This window comes from Pelophylax lessonae, assembly GCF_965119305.1.
Source record: "Pelophylax lessonae genome assembly, chromosome: 5".
NCBI lineage: Eukaryota > Metazoa > Chordata > Amphibia > Anura > Ranidae > Pelophylax > Pelophylax lessonae.
Window position 1 is genome coordinate 136,233,964 of NC_138772.1, and position 23,617 is coordinate 136,257,580.

Below are 23,617 nucleotides of genomic sequence, written 5' to 3' on the forward strand. Positions count from 1 at the left end.
GACATTCTCAGCAGTAATTATTTCAGCCCTGCTCTCTGCATCAATCCATTAGGAGTGCAGGATGCTTCTGTAATGTCCCCTCTAGAGGTGTGTCCATGACACCCTGTACTCACCGTTGCTGGGAGCAATTTTCTATTTTACAACAACTGGCCATCTTTAAAGGAAAAAAAAGACAGTAGTTATGATTTAAAGCACGGGTGTCCAACACAAGGCCAGTGGGCCGAATGCGGCCCCCCAGGCCATTTCATGTGGCCCTCACACCTCTCCTGCTGCTGAGGCATTCCCCTTGTCTCTGCCCCCACCTTGTCTCTGTAGTCAGCAGCAGAGAGGACAGAACTCCTTTGCCAGATCCTGCACTCTTCTGTGCAGTTGCAGAAAGGCTCATCTTTGCCGACCCCACCCCCTTTTCAGCAGTCTGCAGCAGAGAGGAGGGCAGAACTCCTCCTGCAGATCCTGCACCTCTCTGTGCAGCTGCAACCCCACCTTGCCTCTGCCTCCCCTGGTCTCAGCATTCAGCAAACTCTGGAAGCTGACTACAGCCCTAGTCTTGTTCTCCTCCAGACCCTGCACTTCTCATGCTGGGGGGGTTATTGACATCCCATGTAAGGGTGCAAGGGGGTGTAAGGGGGTGTGGGGTGCTCTGGACATCTAATCCTACAGATATAACCGGCCCTTTGAGGGCAACTATAATGCTGATGCGGCCCGCGATGAACATGAGTTTGACACTCTGGATTTAAAGGGGAACTCCACTTTTGTTGAGAAAAAAACATTCTCTTTTGGGTGATCTCTGTACATTGCAAGGATTATAACAGCCTCTGTTGCAGATTCCTACCTTTTGTTATTCAGAAGAAATCACTGTTTGTTCCTCTGTGCTAAGTGGGTCCCATGGGAGTGGTTTCATATTTATCAATCAGCTGTGCACCTGCAGAGCACTAATGAGAAAATCTGCTGGGCCTGCATCCCTTTAGATGGGTTCCTATTAGGAGTATCTCACCAAAAATGGCATTTTTGTTTCAGGGGATGCCTGAAATCTGATTGTATCTTAGGAAGACTTCTGGGAAAATTGGTGAGCCAATCACAAAAGCAGGACATTATGTTTCTGGGGTGTGGTCAGTACACATTCTGTGTAAAGAACAACTCCAGGTAGTCATATTGCATTTCATTTTCAGAAAATTACAGCGGCTGCAGATTGAAAAGGAAAGGTCATTTTTAATAACATTTAATTACAATATGACTTTTGTAGTAATTGTATACGCTATATTATTATTATTTTTTTATTTGCCTTTTTTCCCCCCACAAAAGTGGAGTTACCCTTTAAAAAGACTATCTGCATGAAGATTGTGTGGTCGTTGCAGGAGTTTGTTCCAATTTTCAATCCTATATCTAAATCTGAAATTCCTACTTGGGAGAATGACCGAACAATTTCCTGCTGCATACTAACGTGCAAAGGATACCCAATGAATCCCAACAGTCACAATGTGATAAGTATTTAAGAAATAGGAGTACGAGTAGGAATGAGCAAAGTTGGGAGGTTTTATTTCCTGCAAATTTTTATGAAAATCAAAGTTTTGGCAAACTTATGGCATTTTGACAAAATGCATTTGAATGAATAGGGTTTTGGTGTTTTCTAAAGGTGCAATAGACTTCAAAAGACTCATGGGGGTTAGGGAGGCTCCTCTCCACTATCCTGGACCTGTTCTCCTGCTAAAAAAATCCCTATTAGTCTTATTATTTTACATTTTTATACAGAAACAAGAAAGAAAAAAAAAGTAAAGCAATAGTGCACACATAACAATCAAATTCCCCAAAAATCTAATACAAAATGGAAAAAGAAATATAAATTCAAAGAACACTAAGTGGCCTCTTCAGAGTGAAGATCAGATATTGCTATTTGGTCTACTCTGTAGGCAAGGATTCTCCATACTGCTGTCTGCATTTTACAGACCATTGATAAAATGCAGGCAGGGAGGTGGATCCAGCAGTGTCCTACAGTGTTCTCTCTCAATAAATCAGCAGAGGAAACTCAGAACATGTGACAAGCTCTCCTCACTGTATTTAAGTTATTCATTTTAATAGCACAGTTCTAAAGCAAGCAAAGCAATAAACATATTTGCAAAGCACACCACCGTGCCTTATAAATGTTCTATATTACTTTTGCTGGTGTTAGAGAACTTTCGCTTTGTTGAAATTTTGTCATTTTGCAGCAAAATTTACTTTTCTGAAGTTGTTAGTCATGAAACAACATTAACTTAGCATCACTAATCAGCCTCCTGTTTTGCATTGCCTTGAGGTCAGCAGGACAGACTTTTAAAGTAGTACATGATCATATATTTCAGATAAAGCGTTATTGTTGAGTGATGGGAATATTGTATCCATAAGGCCATTCTCACTGTTATTACTTTGTCTGGATTTAATTATAAAGAAACAATATTGAGCAATCAATGTCGTCTTGATGGCTCTGATCATTCTGTCTGCCAGCGAAGTAGAACTTTGAGTGTCTTAAAGACATCATGAAGAAGGGAAAATAAATTCAGAATAATTATGAAATAAAGAATAACAATAAATTCCAGTGACACTTATCAAGCGAGCATAAAAAAAATGATAGAGCTATTGCAATATAACTAAACATTCCACATACCCTACATGGTTGAGGGCTGTGTAGATACAACCAGAAGTCAATGTTACTTAAATCTATAGACATTTTATAAGACCCACCAATAATTCCTCCTCCAGCTTGCTCTACCTGTCCTAAAGTGTTATCCAAGTTGTTACACATATTTCAATGACTCTATCTATTGACTTTACACATGTATTTAAAGCATTTGTTACCCTAACACACATGTGTCAAACACAAGGCCGCGGGCCAAATCCGGCCCCTCCGGGCCATTTCATGTGGCCCTCGCACCTCTCCTGCAGCTGCAGAAGAACTCCAGCCCTCCTCCAGACCCTGTACTTTCTGCTTTCCAACAATGCCTCTAGCTTCTTCCCAGCAGGAGCACAAGTTAAGGGTGGTGCACTGTAATGTAAGGGAGGGTGGGGGACTCCACTTCTGATGGTGGGGAGGCTCCTGACGTCTTATTTAAGGGTAGGGGATGCTCTGGACATCTAGTCTTACAGATACAACCGGCCCTTTTGAGGGCAATCACATTGCTGGTGCGGCCCTCGAATAAACTGAGTTTGACACCCCTGCCCTAACACTTTATATTCCTGATATGTGCCTGCTGTGTCACGTACTTGGATAAAAAAAAAAAAGTATCCTGTTCTCTTTGTATTGCTTCCTTTGTGTGACATTCCTGGTGTTCCTGCCAGTCCCCCTGCTTTCCTATAAAAAAAAAATGACCACACTAAGCAGGAGAACACACCATGGTCAGTTCTTTAATTATTATTGGAACTCACATGCCCCCGCTGCACAGCCATTAACTGGGAAGCTTAGTGTGCTCAATTCACAGGAAAAGTAGACTGCACTCTGGCATGAAGAGATCAATGGACTTTATTAATAAAACTGAAACCCAGACATGACAAGCATCATGGATAGACAGACAAACTGTTCGTCTTGTCTCATGCCAGAGTGCTGTCTACTTTTCCTGTGAATTGGACATTACTTGGGTTGCGGACCGGACGTGTACCTGACGTTTGATGATCCCATTGCTCACACCTAAGTGGCAGCATTTCTCTTGTGTTCCAAGCTTAGTGTGCTGCTGCTTCTCCTCCCTCCAGCTCTTATGCAGCTGAGAACAGAGGGTATGGGATCACTCATAAAAAAGGGGGAAAAAGGTATTTATAAAGTATATCACTTTAATTCTGCCAATTTCTTTATTTATTTATTATAAATTATCTAGTTTCCTCAATGACTTGTGGAGCTTAATGTAAAAGTTTTTGAGATTTGCAAATGTCTGGAATAGTGGACCAAAAGAAAATATTTTGTAGAAGTGTGTCCTATAACCCCCTTATCTGAAAACACTATTGTAGAGGTGTGGATTTAAAATGAGTATACTGTCCTTTAATTGCATTGGGAAAATACAGTGTTTTTCTAGTAGTGTTTCAGAAAGGCCAGAGGAAAATATTATATGGAGCACATTACTGGAAAATACTGCACAGGCCACTATACACAGGCTTAAGATTTGTATCCTGCATTGTGCAGTGATCCCCACACTTATTGAATCTTTCAAAAGCTAAAATGTCAGTGCACGCTACCTGCACTGGGTCTGGGCGGCCATACAGAGCCTCCCAGATGAATCATACCGCTAGTCAAGCCAGACATTTGTTGCTCCAGAGCTGAGCTATGGGTCACAAGCTTTACATTCAGCACACATAAGACATCTTGTAATGACACTCTTACTATGAATCAGTTTCTGCCTTGTGCCATTTCAAGGAATTTAAGAATGTAATGTAGATATCTCACTTCCTCCTTGTCATTGTTCCATATGGTAGCCATTTATAGGCGATCTAAGATACAAAAAGATTTGCTTCTTAAGCCCCGGTTCACACTTCTGTGTGTGCGGGGTTCGCATGTAATGTCGGAGCGCAATGCTCCAACATTACATGCGATCAGCTGTGCGGTGCGAGTTTAGCCATACAGTTTGTATGGCTAAATTCGCATCGCACCCGCAGCAAACACGCACAGGAGGCATTTTTGCTGCCGCATCAGGATCGGATCGCACAGCGGTTCACACTTGTGCGATCCGATCCTGTGCGAACTGCACGATCGCACTGCGATATGCGATCAAACTGGGGGTGTCGTTAAGATTACATTGACACCCCCAGCGTATCGCATATGGCAGTGTGAACTGCCGGGGGTGCGTGTGCGATGCGGGAAAAGGCTGCGAATTCGCAGCCTTCCCGCATCGCATATATGTGAACCGAGCCTAAAGGTGAACTCCCCAATAGACTCTGTGTAGGGGGTCAAGCTGCCCATGTCAAAAATGTAAAATCTGATATTAGGCTCTGTAGATTTGCCTCCGCAATATTGAAGTATACTCAGGCTCAATGATAATAAAAAGACAGCTAAGATCATGGAAGGAGAAACAAAAGTGGAATAGTGCATCATATCTTACAGACTTCAAAGAAAAAAACTTTGTTAAAATACTAGTTTCAATAAAAAATAAAAAAATGAAGATAGTCTAACTGAGAATGGGTATTTTCCTTACAGGAAAAGGAGACAAGTGGGCAAATCTAAAATGATTAAAAAAGGAGAACAATAATAAGGGTAAAATCTGTAATTGTAAAGAAAGTGTGCACTTTTACTGTATTTATCCCAGGAAAATACTAAAAGGATGCAGCCATACTTGAAGGTAGTCATAATCAGAACTAGGGATATAGTTTGTAATTCTCGGTCCTAATGGAGCAATCATTGCACTATTCATTTAAAAAAAGATATTGATAAAATAGAACGAGTTCAGAGACGGGTAACAAAAATGGTGAACGGTCTGAGCGATAAAAAATAACAAGAGTGACTTTAGGAACCTAATATGTACAATCTGGAGGAAAGAAGGGAAAGGGGAGACATGATTGAACCCTTTAAATACATCAAGGGGGTGAATAAGGATCAGGAGGGCAGTATTTTCAATATGAAACCAAAGTCTAGAACATGAGGACATGACCTCAAACTAACTGGAAGAAAGTTCAAAACTTATCTTAGAAAGTATTATTTTACTGAAAGGGTAGTTGGTGCTTGGAATAAACTTCCAGCAAAGGTAGTGAGCAAGTCAAGAAGAAATGGCTTCAAACTGGCTTGTTACAAACATAAATCTATACCACTTGGTCTTTTTTCTGCCATTACTTTTCTATGTTTCTATGATGCAATAAATATTAACAAAAATACATAGCATACAATATTCTGTAGTTAATATGATCAGTGCTGTATCTTGGCCTAGGACAACAAGGCCCAGGCCTAGGGCGGCACTTTGCAGGGGGGCAGCAAAAAGCAGACTCCTCCCAGCACGAAAAGGATCCCCGCCGGCTTGCACTACACTTTTTGTATAGTGCCAGTCTTACGCTGTGAATTGGGCAGGAGGGCAGGGTTCAGGAGGCAAATCGGTCTGGTACCCCCATAAAGCGACCACACTGCTACCTACCAGTATGATAACACTGGCCGGTCAGGACATTTGGACAGACTGCAGGCCACCGACTTAACTTAATACAACTGGCCCAACGGCCGCCAATGCTAATAAGTGTGACACTGCAGCCAAATGCTCCGCCTACTGTCCTCTGCCCCCAGGCACTGATGGGCACTCATATGCTGCACCGATGGGTGCTAATAGGCCGTACTGCTGGGCACTAATATGCTGCTCTAATGGCCACTGATGAGGCGGCAATGGTGGGTACTGATAAACTGCACTGTTGGGCACTAATGAGGCTGCACTGATAAGCCAGCACTGATATGCTGCATTGATGGGCACTGATAAAGGCTGCACTGATGGGCACTGATGAGGCTGAACTTATGGGAACTGATGAGGCTACACTGATAGACTGTGGCTGTGGTCTGTGGTTTACAGATGACAGGGAAGGTCATAAACAGGAAGGGGTGTGGCCTTTACAGAAAAAGGTGGGTCATATTTAAGATAGGGGGTGCACACGTTTAGTCAGGCCTAGGGCAGCACAAAACCTAAATACACCACTGAATATGATTTGCAATGACTTCAATTCAAAATCTGTGTGTTGTACATATTGTTGTGCTGTTATAATACTGTTAGCCCATAACTATAGCACTACTGGAAAATTAATAGTCTGACAACATGTGGTTACCAACAATGGCAACAGATAAATAAAAATAAATGACTATTGTCTTATCTCATACAGTCCTTTTAATGTTGCTTTCTATTAGGGCTCTTTCACACGGCCGCTCCGTGTGTCCGCAAATCATCCTATTTTTTTGCGGATGATTTGCGGACATAATGTAAGTCTATGGCATTGCGGATGTCAGCGGAATACCATCCGCTGACATCCGATTTTCCTCCTTTCAGTTCTGTTCCGTTTTTTGGAACGGAACAGAACCCTATTTTTCCTCCGTTCAAAAAACGGAAAGGAAGGAAAATCGGATGTCAGCGGTGTCATCCGCTGATATCCGCAATCCCCATAGACTTACATTATGTCCGTATATCATCCGCAAACGGATGGGATGATATGCGGACATATGGAGCGGATGACACAAATGTCATCAGCTCCGTGAAAAAAAAAAATCCCGTAGCGGAGCTTTCACACGGAGCGGCCGTGTGAAAGAGCCCTTAGATTTTTAAAACATAAAAAAAATGTTTGCCACCCAATAAACATCAGTATTCACTGTGAAAGGGCATCTTATTTTAAATCCATTAAATACATATTAACCACTTCCATACCAGACCAATTCTGGCACTCCGCGCCTACATGAAAAAATCATTTTTTTGCTCGAAAATTACCCAAAACCCCCAAACTTTGTATATGTTTTTTAGTAGAGACCCTAGCGAATAAAATTGCAACTTTTTATGTCACTTGGTATTTGCGCAGCAATTTTTCAAATGCATTTTTTTTTTTTATACAGTTTTTTTATGAATTACATAAAAAAAAAAAAAAAAACACTAAAGTTAGCCAAATTTTGTATTGTGAAAGATGATGTTACACCGAGTAAATAGATACCTAACGTGTCATGCTTTAATATTGCGCACACTCGTGGAATGGTGCCAAACTTCAATACTTAAAAATCTCTAAAGGGAATGTTTTAAATTGTTTTACAGGTTACCTGTTTAGATTTACAGAGGAGGTCTTGGGCTAGAATTGTTGCCCTCACTCTAACCTTCACAGATATACCTCACATATGTGGATTGAATGCCGTTTACATATCTGGGCGGGACTGCTTCTGTGTACAAGCACGTGGGGACGGGGGCACTTTACATTGTTTATTTTATTTTTATTTATTTTTTTTACACTTTCCCTTTAATTTTTTTATTTCTTTTTTATCCCTTTTATTCCAATTACAAGGAATGTAAACATCCTTTGTAATAGGAATAGGGCATGACAGGTCCTCTTTATGGAGAGATCTGGGGTCAATAAGAGCCCACATCTCTCCCCCAGGCTGAAAAGATTAAAAAAAAAAGCACGATCTCAGCCGAGAACACGGCAGTATTCACAACTGCCAGGCTGGCGTGATGTCCTTGGTAGTCTCTATGGTAAACTTCTGCTGCTGGCAGATTCTGGTGCGATCAGTGAACCGGTAGAAACACCGGCAGTGTGAGGGGGTTTCCCCTACCGCCGCCTTTAAGAACAGTTAAGCGGCTTAACAGGTTCTTACTGTGCAGGAAATCACCAGCTGAAAAAAATGATATCTGAATGATGCCTGCAGCTGCACCCATCATTCAGATATCCCCACTCAAAGCCCAGGACGTCTGCGGGCGGGAAGTGGTCAAAAAAAATTATCCCAAGAGCAACTTTAGGGGTAGGGACTGATAATAGTAGTTAACTTTTTTTCTTGCGAACTAATTGATAACTATGGAATTGTTTCATTTCCCAACGACAGTAACACATTTTAATAATGCATGACACAACGTCCTTATGAGGTTCTGCGTGCATCCACACATGCAGTCACAGGCCTCCTTCCATAAGTGCTCTATGCTTGGTTCACTTCACTCACCAACATTTTTTAAAATCTTATTAAATATACTAGAGTAAACATGTTTTCTGGTGATTACAGGAAAAATATTGCTCCCCAATATAATTTAAAAAAAAAAATGTAATTATTATATTTTTGTACAGAGAGCCTCTTCTTCTGGTGGGGGGACAGGGCAATTGTCGCGTTTTGCACCCTTACAATTCCATAACTGAATACTGTTGACTAATCCTTTACCCAATGCTTGCCTTTTTTTGGGCAAAGCTTCCATAGTACCAGTCCTCTTTAAGTTTATCCATTTATATTGCGTTGGCCTTAGTATTTTACACAACAGTGAACCATTCACATATTTTTTCTAGTGCCAAAGAAGCCTGCAATCTAATGTCTCTGTCAAACTCATACAGACACATTGGCGCCAAGCTAAATAGAAGCTCAAATCTAAGTATTATATTTTTAGATTGATGGAGCTAATTGGAACACCCAAGCAGAAATCCATGCAAACATGGGAAGAACATGCAAGTTTAAAAGAGTTAGTGTTTATTGGTGGGAACTGAAAGCAAGACACCGGTGCTGCAATATCACTTCTTGCCTTTGCCATAAAAACCCTGAAATGTTGCTGAAACCTAAATGCTTGCTGCAGAAGCAAGAGCAAATGACTTATACACTGTAGGAGACATAGCTTTGCTCTTTCTTAAATGATATTTGCAGCCTATTTGGGTTAGTCTGTGATTTTATGGTGATATGTTCTCACTAGCTTGAGTAGCCAGCCATAGGTTAACCTTCTGTTTGGGTAGAGTGAATCTTTCATGCTGGGGATGTGACCGTCTGCCTCTCAATAAAGGTAATGTATGCCTACACCTCCTGATGCCCTCCTCTGAGACACCTGAAAAATATCACCAATGTCTTAAAGGTTTTACTTAGAAAGCTTCATAAACTGGTTTACGATGCAGCATTTATAATGAAGCCAAAGAGCAAGTATATACTTCATAAAGCTACCCGATGATTAATCTATTTCTTATTCATCTATACAGATTTTACTAGGCAACTGCAGCTAATGCAGATTTTTGAATAGAAATGTTTAGTCTAGGTGATCTGGCAGCTTAACACTTTTCTGTAACCGTACTGTTATTTAAGGTCTAATTTATTTTTTGAATGACGGATTTATTCTTCATGTTGCACAAGCAAATGAAAATCTTTAAATAGTGACATAGTTGGTACATAATATCATAACTGAACCCTCAGAAAAACAAAAAAGAAAAAAATGAAGGGGAACGTAATCTACAATTCTATTGTTTTAGAGATAAATTCTGTATATCAGTTGACTTCTTAAGCCTGGTACACATTATTTTATTTTATTTTTTGTTTTTTGTTACCCGATCGGAGTGCCCTATATGCCTTCTTTTGGTGAGCTGCAATATTCTTTCCCCCTTTTCCTTTTTTACTTTGTTTCCCATTTCTTATATCATTATCCTAATGTATTTGTTGAAATTTTACATTGTGTACTGTATTGAATTTAGCTTACAGTATATATTTTTACACCCTTAGAATGTGTCTACAATATAATCCTCCTGAGGAAGTGGATTGTAACCGCGAAACATGTAGAGAAATAGATATCCCAAAGGATTCAGCACATTCAAGTGTATAAGTATTAACCAATGCTTGGTCTTACTCAGCTATGTATCAACACAAATTCTATATGTCTGTAAACTAATGTCTTGTATGTTTCTTTGGATTTTAACCACACTGTATGTCTAATAAATTTTGTATATTTTAATTTTTTCTGATTTGTATCTGTTTATTATACTTGGAGGTACCGAGAAAGTCCTTCCATTTATAGTTCCCTTTTTTCCTCCAAATTTGGAGATCCTGTCATGAGAACATGATCTCTATTTTTCCATTTGATCAACTGTCAGCTCCGGTCGGAGCCTCTGTACTTACTATCCAAAGTTAGTACAGCGATTCCCCCGCTGAACTGTTGTGTTCTGACAGGGGGTCGGCCCAACTCCCAGAACATTCCAATCAGGAGACAGTTGAATGCTGGATTTCCAGGATGGTTGTCTGACAGAAACCGGCCAAACGGCTGGCTTCTGTCAGGCCGGCTGTTGTACACACGGGCCGAATGTCGGTCATTTTGTTTTACCTGGCTGGTGTCGCCTGGCATTTGGCCGTGTGTACTAGGGTTTTACAGTCTTAATGACTTTCCTTATAGTAAACAAAAAATATAAAGATAAAAGGTAAAGGTAAAAGCCAACCAAAACTTTTTTAAATTTCTGGATGGAGTTTGGGAAGGGTTATAAGTTCTGTCTGGTTTTGATTGCTGCCTGTGTCCTTGTTGGGGAGATTCCCCTTTCTTTACCGGGACACACACAATTTAAAAATTGTCCTATGTAGCAGGAACCGGATGAATTTCATTCTGTGTGTAGCCCTTTCTGTTCAAAAGAAGCCAATCATCAGCCGGCTTCTGTTGAATAGTTCTGCTTGAAAAACAGCATTTGATTAGCCACTAATCAATTGTATTTTGATGTAAGGAATACAATAGCATAGCAAGGAGAATCCCTACATCCATATAGCTTGAGTGGATGCAGGAATCTGAGTTTTTTTGTTTAGCTCATTGGTTTAACCGCTTGACGACCACTGCACGACTATTTACGTCGGCAGTCAGCCCCTCACAGGCAAAGCGATGTAGGGCTACGTCGCTAGCCTGTGAGGGTCTAGGGAGCGAGCGCAACGCCGGAGGCCCTCCGCCAGGCACTCGCGATCGTCCGTTACACCGGAAGAAAGGCAGGCGGCTAATGTAAACAAAGCCGCCTGTCATTCTTCCTCTGTTCTTACACTAGTAGCCACAGCCAATCACAGTTAGAAGCACGCCCCTAGGACACACTTAACCCCTCCCTCTCCAATACAGTTAACTCCTTCACTGCCAGTGTCATTTTTACAGTAACAGTGCATATGTATAGCACTGATTACTGCAGTAATGTCACTAGTAACCCCAAAAGTGTCAAAAATGTCAGTCAAGGGTCCGATCTGTCCGCCGCAATGTCGCAGTCCCGCAAAAAAAATATCGCAGATCGCCGCCATTACTCGTTAAAAAAAAAACAACAAAAATGACAAAAATCTTTCCCTTGGTTAGTAAGCGCGATAACTTTTGCGCAAACCAATCAAAATACGCTTTTTGCAATTTTTTTTGCCAAACATATGTAGCATAAAACAAATTGGCCGAAAATGTTAAAAAATTTTGATTTTTAAATTTTTTGGGGGAATTTCATATAAAAAAATGTGAAAAATATTGTTATTTTTGCAAAATTGATGCTCTTTTTTTGTTTATAGCGCATGATCAAAAAATCGCACAGGTGATCAAATGCCACCAAAAGAAAGCTCTGTTTGTGGGAAAAAAAGGACGTCAATTTTGTTTAGGTACAGCGTTGCACAACCGCGCAATTGTCAGTTAAAGTCACGCAGTGCCGAATCGCAAAATAGGCCCTGGTCAGGAAGGAGGTAAAATCTTCCGGGGCTTAAGTGGTTAATGAAAAAAAAAACTCACAGTTGTACCCAGCTTTACTGTCTCAGTGAGGAAATGAGGGGGGATCTCCCCAATTGGGACACAAACTGCAGTCCTAATCTAATATAGGTTATAAGCCTTTGCCACTTAATCCAGAATTAAGTTTAACACGGCAAATCACTGTAAAGGAAAAAAAAAAAAAAAAGAACACACATTTATAAAGCAGTGATGTACTTTATAGGCAGAGAGAATATCATGCGACACCACAGGCTCCACACCACGACCTGCATTTTATGAATTTAATAAATTGATGTAGTGTGAAGTAATACTGCCATGTAGCGTGGATATTGGTATTTGCTCCCCGCTATAAATTAGGTCTATTTAGAAAAGCAGAAAGCAACACCTACATGTTTGATCCACAAATATGGCGACCCCATGTACATAAATAAACTATACCTATGTAAATGATTTTGGAAACCTCAATGCACATTCATTACATAATTAATATCAAGTTATTCGCTCTTATTTACATGTCTGAAAGTTTAGAATGATTATACTGTACATTGTAGTTTGTTCTGTGTAACCTGTAACACTTACCATACAAGTCCAGTTCTCAAGCTAAAAAAAGTCCACTTTTAGTGGGTCTATACTTAGTGGCCTTGGATGCCCACCTCTAGTAGCCCTGACATAGCACACACTTTTCCTGGCCTCACCAAGATCTTTGCTGGCAGCATGCCCAGCACCGCCCAGCCTTTTAAAGAAGTCTTCACTGCAAAATTCCACTGTTCCTGCACATGTGCCACAATCTTTATTCTTTTCAGTGGAGAGTTTGTATGCCATCTGTCCCAGAACTAATTCTATGGCACACATGTGTTTTTTAACCACTTAAGGACCGAGCCCATTTTTGACACATTTTGTTCACAAGTTAAAATCAGTAATTTTTGCTAGAAAACTACTTAGAACCCCAAACATTATATATATTTTTTTAGCAAAAACTCTGGAGAATAAAATGGCGGCCATTGCAATATTTTTTGTCACGCGGTATTTGCGCAGCGGTCTTTCAAATGCCATTTTTTTTTAAAAATTACGAAAAATTACATTTCACTGCATTTAAAAAAAACTAAACAGTAAAGTTTAGGAGAGGGGAGACGTCCCCTCCCGCTCGCTGGGGCAACGATCGAGCAGCTCCCAAGCCGCATCGGTCAATACCGCTGGAAAGCCGACCACCGGCCCAAAAAAACAGCACCGGGGTGATGCCTCTAGCTAGAGGCATCACCCCGGTACAACCACTTAAAGTCAGCTGACATAGGTCTACGTGGCTGGTCGGTAAGTGGTTAAATAATAGATCAATCTATTTATTATATTGCAGCTTACCAATTCTTAGATGTGGTGGCTGCATTTGTTTTCTTTTGTAGCCTTTTTTTTTTTTTCACCTGGTGATTCAGCCAGTAGCTCTGTCGCTTTCAACAGAACAAGCTGTCCTGCAGATTTAGCAGTCAGAGGGTTAGGACAATCTATGAAACACTGATGGGGTGCTTTCAATGATCAACCTTTACTTAGGTAAAACCTTTATCCCATAAAATCGGTTTGCTGTGCCTGCTTATAAAGTGCTAGCTGGAGTTTGGCTTCAATATGTGAAGTGTATCTGAATCTGCTAGTACATCCACCCTACCTGTACCCCCCCCCCCCCCCCAGGTTGACAACAATACTGCTATCCAAAGGTCCTCCTGTGCTCATTCATCCAGTAGGTGTGTTACTGGCCAGTTCACCAGGTAAAAACAGGGGGAAGAAAGCCTAAACAAGAAAACTAATGCAGCCACCACATCTAATGATTGGTAAGCTAAAAAAGAATACATTTTTGGTTTTGGGATTAATACCACTTTAACTGAGTGTTTTTTCTTAAACATACTGATGGGATAACTGGAGTGTTGTGGTAATTGCTATAGGATATAAGTATATATAAGTTATACACAGAACACATTTTATTATACATAAAGGGAATGTAAGTGTGTGACTTGTCAGCGGTGTCAACAATAAAAGCACCCAAGGCCACTTCAAGTGGACGTGAATTTTAAGTGTATATATGATGTATTTTCACTGTGAACTCATTTCAGGCTAATATAAAGTCCAGAAAAAAACGTTATTAACCTTTGCAACCCTTGATTTTATAGGTCAGCCTGGTAAAAACAGAGGAAGAACAAACTTACCCTGCCTCATTTTAGGATTACAAGAAACTCCAGGAAGGGGAATTTCCAGATGTAATGCTTACATGATGGCTAAGTTCAATAGCATATTAGTTACTATATCTAATATGGTAGCTGTTGAAAGCATGTGGGTGGCCATACATGGCCCGATGCCTCCCTTATAAAACTGATGCTATACCCAAACAAGGATTGGGACATTTAGGACTCCCTTAGGAGGAAATAGGCAGCTCTTTAAAGCATTAGATCTGCTTGTTATTACTGTGTGTGTCACTACAGTCAATGGAGCAAGTTACCCAAGAAACAGCAGAAGGTCCCAGTACTACAGAAGACTTGGAGATGCCTATCATTCTTGGGGAGACCTCTGCTTGTAGAGATGTGCTATGCCCTAAGTGTGGAAAAAGGTTTTTTTAAATGAACCACTTCAAAACTGCACCATAGCAGATTTACTGCCACAGGGCGGCTCAACTGTGCAGGATTATGTATATGTATGTGATTCTGCACATCCGCCTGCAGGGGGTGCATGTGCTATATCACAGCAGAAGCCAAACTGTGGGTGCCAAGAACTGGATGCCCTCCAGCAACCACCGATCCTCTGTAAAACACAAAAGATATTTACATAGGCAGATCTCTATTCTGACAGGGGGAAAGGGATGGATTTTGTGTTTCTGCAAAACAGGGAACAAAACCATCTCTTCACCTAGTAAAATCACCTTGCACAGTACACAAAAACACTGGCTAGGCACACAGGTAGCCCTTTGATCGCCCTAGATGTTTAACCCCTTCTGAACCGGTGTCATTAGTTCAGTGACAGTGTATATTTTTAGCACTGATCACTGTATTATTATTATTATTATACAGGATTTATATAGCGCCAGCAGTTTGTGCAGCGCTTTACAGTGTGGGGGAAGACAATACAGTTACACTACAATTCAATACACAAGGAATCAGAGGGCCCTGCTCGTTAGAGTTACAATCTAGAAGACACTGTATTAGTGTCACTGGTTCCTGCAAAGTGTTAAAAGTGTCAGTTAGTGTCCGATGACTGCCGCCATTACTAATATAAAAATGTTTTTAAAAATTCCATAAATATATACCATATTTTGTAGACGCTATAACGTTTGCGTAAAGCCAATCAATATGCACTTATTGGGATTTTTTTTTTACCAAGCAGAATACATTTTGGCCTACATTTATGAACAGATTAGATGGAATTTTTTTATTAGATATGTTTTATAGCAGAAAGTAAAAAATATTGTTTTTTTTTCCCAAATTATCAGTCTTTTTTTGTTTATAGTGAACAAAAAAAAAAATAAAGAAAGCAGTGGTGATCAAATACCACCAAAAGAAAATGACATAAATTTTATTTGGGTAAATTGTCACATGTCCACACGTCAGTTAAAGTAACGCAGTGCCGTATCGCAAAAAATGGCCTGGTCATGAAAGGGGTAAATCTTCCGGAGGTCAAGTGGTTAATCTAAGTATTTATAATGCACATATTTCAAAAATGATCTATTATGGAGAAAGTAATATATAATATAACGTTTTTGACAAGGCCCTGTGTCACATAGCTTTGTACCCACAGCATAATAGTTGTTATAGTCGATCTCTAGTCCTATACATACACATACTCCAGTCTTCATTTTTGCAACCAGAATATGCTGGAACCATCTGAAGCATGCAAAGATGGACATATTGTGATGACCAACTCTGCAGCCAGATGACAATCTACAGCATTAGGAAACCATCCAATGGCCAGGATAGCTATCTCTCGGGAGGCAGGCGGAGGGCAGAATGGGAGGTCTGCATTTTCTAAATGAAGTTAGAAGCTCAATATATTGCGTGTAGAAATGTGTCAGATTTAGCAGGGGGTAAAAAATACATAAATAGTAAATTGTTTTTCTTTACTCAACTGTTTCTTTAGGAAGTTTTTACTTATGCTGTACTTATTGTAATATCCGCTTTAAGAAAATCTACACAATTTATGTTTTGCTGCTTTCATGAGCAATAAATTAAAAAAAATAAAATCAAAGCAATAAAAAAAAGCCATAAATTGTTGTTACTGCCGAAACAAAAAATATTTTGTAAATCTAATGAAACAGGTAAATGACTAAACAGAAAAAAGAAACAGATCATTAATTTCTACTAGAGGAGTTCACAGTACATCTATGAGTGACAAATCATCCATAGGAGAGGACTGGGATGGGAACAGTGGTACGGATTTAACCCTTGGAAGGATGTTGAAGTGTACTGTATATGGTAGCAGCCGGAGTGTGGCTGGTCTCTGATTATCTGTCTGTTACATGCCTCCCTCTGTGAATTCTCTTCTCATCATAAGTGAATACATCACATAATTAAAGCCGTTGAAGCAGGAGAAGGATAACTAATGGCAAGTAGAAAGGACATTTGTTTCTATAAAAGATTAAACTTCCCAGAAGATCGAGGATCTAGTTACACTGAGGGGCATTGTAGCCCCTAACTTTATTACTATTGACAGGATGGCTACTGTTACCCTTATTTATATGGTGCAATAATGTGATTCCCTGGATGTGCAAAAGCAACATTTTCCAAGGCTATTATTAGTTTTGTATGTGTGGAAGTGGAACTTTCCTTTTCTTTTTATAACAGTGCATTTTAACTTGCTATACCTTCAAAGGGCTTCATTGCTTATGTAAATTATATTCATGCAACTCTATCTTTGGACTCAAAGTAACCTGTTAGTAACTATGGAAGCTGCCTAGAGTTTGCATGTTTTCCCGGTGCTTGCGTGGGTTTCCTCCGGATACTCCGGTTTCCTCCCAAACTCCAAAGACATGCTGGTAGGTTAATTGGCTCCTGTCTAAATTGGCCCTTGCAAGTTAGGGACCTTAGATTGTAAGCTCTTTGAGGACAGGGACTTATGTAAAAGTACATTATATACTGTGTAATTTATCGGTGCTATATAAGTACCTGCAATAGATAAATAAAATAGGAGAAGAAGAAAAACCCTTAAAAAAAAAATACATTAAAGTGACATTGGCTGTCAGGCATGACCCCTACCGTTACATTACATATTTACATCACGTTTTTCATACAAAAAATTTTTCTTTATTAAATTGTAGACAATATTTTTGGGGGCTTGCTGTTACGTAACAATGCAGACAGTCTGTAATACTAAGTAGTAGGAAAAAGTCAATTAAATTAAAATTTGTTACTTACGAAAATTATGCCTTTTAATATATCATCAATGTTAATTTCCTTTAAATTCTATATGATTTGACAACAATTTAATTTACATTTTTTTTTATCAGTCCAGTCACTAAATTTTTATTTTTATTTCTTCTTCAGGAATTTATTTTAAGTCTATATTAATGTGTTGAGAGTCATTAGAGGTAGCCATGAAGATTAGTAGGCAAAAACACTGACACCACAATACAAGTGATGCTTATAAATACTGACATTTATACATCAAAAATAACTCAAACAAAAAAATTAAAATCTAAAGTACATTTTTCCTCCTCTGTATGAAAGTAGTGAACACCTTTCAGACAAAAAGAATAAACAAAAAGATAATATTATAAAAACGTTATTTTTTTTGGTATATTGGAGACCATTGGTCATTAGCATCAAAATCCACTGTGAATTTAAAAGAAAATCCCAAAGAAAAAAATATCTATCTATCTATCTATCTATCTATCTATCTATCTATCTATCTATCTATCTATCTATCTATCTATCTATCTATCTATCTATCTATCTATCTATCTATCTATCTATCTTATATATATTTTAAAAATATATTTTTATTATTATTATTATTATTATTATTATTATTATTATTATTATTTATTTTGCTCTCACTGTCTGCCATGTAAATCTGATTCTTTTATCCATATACTATGATAATTGCAAGTAGCAATCAAGTCTAAGCATCACTGAACTGAAGTGTGCCAGCTTTCATTATAAGATATAACTTATTTGACTTTCCTACAGTACCTAATAATCCATAAAGAAACCCAAACACATATGGCTTCAGGGAATATCTAGAAAATTAGGTGGCCATTGGGGAACGGGGTGAACTTTTGAACCAGAGTAACAGTGAGGGAGAAATATTAGAGAGAACAGGAGATTCCTAATGCATAGAGAAATATAAGGATGTGACCTTTTTGGTGCCTTAAAAATTACATTAGCATTATGAAAAATACTTATCATGTTTAGCATTCATAATGTATCAGTTTATATACTTTTGTTGGTATGAACTACACAGCAGAGAGTCAAAAGGACAAAATAAAAATAAGATGTAATAACAGACCTTGCCACGACCTGGGCTAATTTTGTTTCACTCGTTAAAACTCTGCCTGCTATACCTAATCGAAAATTCACGTGGACTGGGAAAAAAATAAAATAAATTGCTTTCCGAAGAGATCTGCAATCTGCGACTGAACGTCTTTAACATTAATTGACAAATGCATAATAGAATTAAGAGGCAAATATTAACTTTTATTTAATATAGTTTCTAAAAAAAATTGCAGAAGTAACGGTGACTGACTTATGAAAACCCAACATTACAGCTGACATGCGGCATAAAACACCTTCTAAATTTTTAATCTCTAGATTGGTTGAGTGTGTAGCATGGGATGGTGAAAAGAGGAATCACATACATCTGCCCAGAGCAGCCTAATATAGGTCAGCAGTTAACATTTTAATTACTAGAATAAGTAATAAGGCTTGATTTACAATTGGTTGCTATGAGAAGGAGTACATCATTGGTTTTTCCTTTGTGTTATTTAATAGGCCTCATAATCTGCTCATGGCACTTTAAGGTTAGAGTCCACCTGTTCTAATTTCTATAAGATGCATGGTTTAATGATCAGAATATCATTATAGAATTTTAGGAAATTATTACTAACTTTGGCTTGTTTTAGAAACTTTCGATGAACAGGATATCATCCTCCTTTTCTTCGGAAATTTAGTCAGTGAATATCCAATGATTTATTTTAGTGTAGCACTTTGTAATACTCTTTTAAAAGAAAACAGTGTAACAATCTAGCAAAGTAAAATATATTTTTGGACACAACACGATGGAATATACTAAATGTTCCCAAATATAGGGGTGAAGTCCTGAAGATGATAGAATACACCTCTCTGAATCGCTGAGCACTGTATTTATTACACTTGCATGCAGTTCACTTATTGCTGCTCTGCAATAGACATAATTTTATAACCCATAAAGGCAATTTATGTATCCAACGGGAATGATCTGGATAACATAAAACCTTGAGTGCTGTGTTGCTGTGTGAAGCATATTTTAGTTTGCCAATTGTACTGAGAGACAGAAAGGCCCTGCTTGATCATCATATCATGTCACAAAGCATTACTCATTCATAACTTTATAACCAACTTATAATGCCTCCACTCAATGCATGTAATTAAATCGCGGGAGCGTACATACAATACCCATGGAAGTTATTGCAAAATATCATTTGCTAAATTTTCCTAAATGGTTCTACATATACAGCATAATCCATTACTGACGTTTAGAAAAGAGAAAAATAAGATGTCAGTGCAATAACTTTCTAGAGCCAAATATTATTCTCCAAACTAGAGCACTATTTATCAAAGTATAGTTCAGAATATTTTCCTGAAATGTTTTACAATATATAGAATTTGCATATTTTATATTTTATTTTATTTAGATAATGCCCTTGCAACAGACAGTATTTCATTGGAATTTTTTTTTTAACATTTCAAAAAAGGTTCGACAAAGTCTTAAATACATCTTTTTTTTTTTTTTAATTTCTGCACAGTATAAACTTTTGTGAAACATAATTTACTGTAAGTAAATTGAAAATAAGTAGATTTTCTTGTTTGATTTAATATGGACGTAAATACTGTCAAAAAAACCATAACATTTTTTCTCCGTTATTAAATTATTGCATTCTTTAATTTGCAGTTTTTATGTTTTTTTAGAGCTAGGCAATTATTTTCAATCCTTTATAGTTTAATTGAGAAATCTAGACTACCTAAAAAATAATAAAAAACTATTTTAATAGAAGAAAATTTTAATTTGTCAAGCAACATTTATTGATTTATTACTGCTATTCATTTATTTGAAAAATGTATTAGGAAGCAGATATGGGGAAGTCACAAAACGAAATGAAACAAACTCAGACTAAAATAAACTAAACATAAGCAGCAAATAAATATTTCTATGCAATATATAAATACCACTAGAGGGAGCTCTTCAGTTCCTTACTGCAAAAAGAGAATGACTAAAATAAAAGCTGGTTGTATGTTATCTCTGTGTTTTCCCAAACACTGTATTATATTTATATGAATCCCATTGCACACATTTGCGGAAAAGAGCCACATATATTGAAAGATAAATAGGTGCTTACCCTCAGAGGAGAACTCATCATCCTTATCACGATCAGAGGCCAAAGAAGTATTATCAGGAGGCTGAGGAAACCCCTCCTCGTCCAGATCCTCAAACTCTCCTATAGGAAAAAAAAAATAAAAGTTGCTACTACTTGCAAAGATCACTTATTAACCAGGGCGAACAGATTTGCATGTTCTAGATATTCACAACAACCTTTAGGGTAGTATTTGTAAATGTAACGTACAATTTTAAATTTGGTAAATTTTAACATTTAATAAAATAAAATTGTTACAGTTTGTAATTATCTTTAAAAACTCCTATAAATGTTGCACCTTATGCAATTTTAGGTTCACATAAGGTGATGAGATGTATTAGCTCCAGCAGGTTTGTTTACCTATTACTTTATTGTTCACTTATTTTTGGTTACATAAATGCAGTCTGCACATACATTTAAGATATTTACTCTTGCTAAATGTACACCCCAAACTGAAGTATTTGAGGTCTGTATATGTAAAGTAGCTCTCAGAGTAATGCTCAAAAGTGTATGGGGAGAGATAGTCTGTATATAAAATTACTGGCACCGTCCCCTAGGGTAAAGTAAATTATAATGTATACAGGTACGGCAGTGGACTATTGAGGGTAAGGAGGGGAAAAGACACAGGTGGAAATGTATCTATCAAACCTGGATTTGGGGATTTAAATGTGCCTCCAAATCAACAGGAGAATATAAATAAAATATAAAAAGAGTTCATATTTATTAGATATTAAAAACAATCCATAAAAACGAGATACAGTCATAATAAAGTGTAACAATGCATGTATACACCGGGTCACATGACCTAAATGTGGACCATATGATCTGCTGTGTATTTGAGGTCTGTATACACAAAGTAGCTCTCAGAGCAATACTCACCTTGCCTTGGGCGCTGCACCTCATAGGCTAACCCTCCGACCACTCATTATTTAACAGCTAGCGTCATTCAACCTATTTCCTTTGAACCCAGGACGTCATGTACATGCACCTTGAGGGTGCATAAACATGTCGGTGTTGGCTCACAGTACAAGATTACCAGTCCTGACTTTATAAGTAGTGCTCTCTGCAGTATTGAAGACCACTCCATGGCATCACAGAGAAAAAGAAGTAGGAGTGGGAATTTTTTTTAAATTTTAAGTTTTCCTCTGATTTCCTCCCACACTCTATGACATACCAGTAGGTTAAAACTGAAGTTTAAGTATGGGTATTCTTACATAGTTACATTGGTCCAGCTTAGATCAATATACATATGCATGTGCCATACCTGTCTGATCCCTGTAGAATCTGAAAATCAATGTACAGTAGTAGTCATCACTAGCTTACGAGTACCATACCAATAGGCTGCCCTGCTGCTTACTGAACACAGGAGGTTGCTCACTCACAGGTCCTGTAAAGCGTTCTTTGATTGGACAAGGTGGAGTGGCAGGACAGTAGCATCACAATCTTTCACCAAGCAGCAGGACAACCACTCGGCACAGTACCCAGAAGTTAGCCGTGATCCCTGTAGTAGCAGTGACTACTGCAGTGATTTCCAGCTTCGCAGAAGATTGGTAAGTTATGGCACATGCACACCAAGCAGGGCCAACGTAACTGTGCAAAAGTATCCTTACAAAACTTCAGCTTTAACTGGCTCCTGTATAAACTGGCCATGGTATGTGTGTATGTATACAAGTAAGAGAGGAACCTTAGACAGGAAGCTCCTTGAGGGTAGAGACCAATGTGAACATATAATATGTAAGAAGAGCTGAATGAATTGTCAGATTGTATAAATGCCTGAAATAATAATAATAAAATGTTCTGTGTAACAACTAGTTAACATGTATGCCACCTCCAGGATCATTGCCCTTTGTTTTTTTGTGGACCCACTAGACTCCCCCCTTCATCAGGGCTACAAAACAAATGCGAATAAAAAAGTAATTATTATAAAAATATGCAAAAAAAAAATGATAGATATAAAAGTCAAGCAGTCAAGGGGTATATACCCATTTGCAAATAATAGCTGAATCCACTGAATTGCACTGAATTTGTCTCAACAAAAGCAGGACAATATATTGAGTATATACCCCTTGACTTTTATACCAACTATCTTTTATGTGCATATGTATTTTATACATATGCATTTTTATATTAATGACTTTTATATTGTTTTGTAGCCCTGATAAAGGGGGAGCCTGTTGGACACCCAAGACATGTTGGGTTTTTATCTGATATGAACCAACTTATCATGAAAAAAATTGGGTCCATGGAAGGATGTTTGGAGCTCTCAATATACTGTATATACATTGATTCTTTACTCTGGGTCCCGCAACAAATTTGTTTTAAGACTTTGGGTTTTGTACTCCTTGTGACAAACATTATATGAAGGCATGCCATTAGAAGTCATTGGGCCCCATACTGTCTACAGAACAGGGCCCCTCCTCCTCTCCTGCTGGGTGCTAGTGTTAGTGCAGAGCAGAATATAGAGAATGTACAATAAACAGTATACAAGGTAAGGCATTGAGCAGTATAGAATGGCAGCCCATAGCTAAGGAGTATGTGGCATGTGGCTGTAGGAGAGTGCATAGCAGTGAGCAGTATGTATGTAGTAGTTAAAAAAAGAATGCAGGGCCATGCACAGTACCTAGTGGCAGTCCAGAGCAGGTCAGATTCTGTATGTAGTGGCAGGGCAATGAGCAGTGAGCAGTATGTAATGGAATCGATGTTCAATAATCAGTATATGACAGTAGACAGTACAGCTGCATATAGTGGCATTGTGGGACAGTGAGACGTATATAAAAGCAGTGCAGGACAGCGAGCAGGTCAGGGCAATGGGCAGTATGTAGCGCCAGGTGACAGCAGTGAGTAAAAATGAGTTCTGTATTATATATAAATGTTTTACAGCACCGTAATCTTACTTTACATGTGAGAGAATTGCTTTAATACACTAATGTATTATAATTTGAACAAA

At 38.5% G+C, this 23,617-nt stretch overlaps 1 protein-coding gene across 1 annotated transcript in view; it reads right to left on the reverse strand.

Moving 5' to 3' along the window:
• The window catches only part of SKAP2 (src kinase associated phosphoprotein 2), a 385,859-nt gene that overhangs the window by 242,135 nt on the left and 120,107 nt on the right, over positions 1-23,617 (reverse strand). Inside the window, exon 4 of the mRNA XM_082259466.1 lies at positions 20,656-20,754. Coding sequence (XP_082115592.1) covers positions 20,656-20,754 — 99 coding nt within the window. The remainder of the gene's footprint in view (positions 1-20,655; positions 20,755-23,617) is intronic.